Source organism: Elephantulus edwardii, unplaced genomic scaffold (genome assembly GCF_000299155.1).
Source record: "Elephantulus edwardii isolate Elephantulus edwardi_28Jun2011 unplaced genomic scaffold, EleEdw1.0 scaffold00030, whole genome shotgun sequence".
Lineage (NCBI taxonomy): Eukaryota > Metazoa > Chordata > Mammalia > Macroscelidea > Macroscelididae > Elephantulus > Elephantulus edwardii.
Genome location: NW_006399780.1, coordinates 13,855,188 through 13,856,093, shown reverse-complemented (window position 1 = coordinate 13,856,093; position 906 = coordinate 13,855,188). Strand labels below are relative to the sequence as shown.

Here is a 906-nt window from a genome sequence, read left to right as displayed (position 1 = left end):
AAAACAAATAGATCTGTCTTGAAGAGGGTGAAACCAAGTTTCCCCTCCGAGGCTAGGATTTTGAAGCTTCGTCTCATGTATTTTTGTGCACACAGCCAGGAAAGAAGGACATCATCCTTGAAAGGGTGGGTGGACAGTGCAAGAGAGGAAGATCCCAGATTAGATGGATTAATACAATGACTGGCTCTCTAAGGAAGACGCGGTAGCTTTTGCAGGGTTGTGGTGTTCTCCCACTCCTGCTCCTGACTCACCGCTGTTCGCTCTCTCGGGAACAAGTCGGTCAGGAAGCCGCGCCGCAGCCATGGCTTTTAAGGACACCGGAAAGACGTCTGTGGAACCAGAGGTGGCCATTCACCGAATTAGGATTACCCTAACCAGCCACAACGTAAAATCCCTGGAGAAGGTGTGTGCCGATTTGATGAGAGGCGCAAAGGAGAAGAACCTGAAGGTGAAGGGACCGGTCAGGATGCCTACCAAGACTCTGAGAATCACTACAAGGAAGACTCCTTGTGGGGAAGGTTCCAAGACCTGGGATCGTTTCCAGATGAGGATCCACAAGCGACTCATTGACTTACACAGTCCTTCTGAGATTGTCAAACAGATCACCTCCATCAGCATTGAGCCTGGAGTAGAGGTTGAAGTCACCATTGCAGATGCCTAAATCAACTATTTTAATAAATTGACTATCCGTTGGTAAAAAAAAAAAAAAATACAATGACTGGGGAAATGGGGACTGGTCTGTCAGAACTGGTGAGATTGGCTCAGGACAGGGCCAGATTCAGAGCTGCTATATGTAGGGTCGTTATGGGTCACAGGCGACTCGACAGCACATAACAACAACAACAACAACAAATACTTCTAGGGAACTGTGATAGCCTAGTGGACAAGGAGATGTGCTGCCAACCC

The 906-nt window shown here is 48.1% G+C and overlaps 1 protein-coding gene across 1 annotated transcript; it reads left to right on the top strand.

Moving 5' to 3' along the window:
• The first annotated feature begins 301 nt into the window (after positions 1-301).
• On the top strand, positions 302-661 carry LOC102844711 (40S ribosomal protein S20-like). The gene has a single exon (XM_006883844.1). It carries the CDS (start codon positions 302-304, stop codon positions 659-661), a length of 360 nt encoding a protein of 119 aa, XP_006883906.1.
• Positions 662-906: the final 245 nt, after the last annotated feature.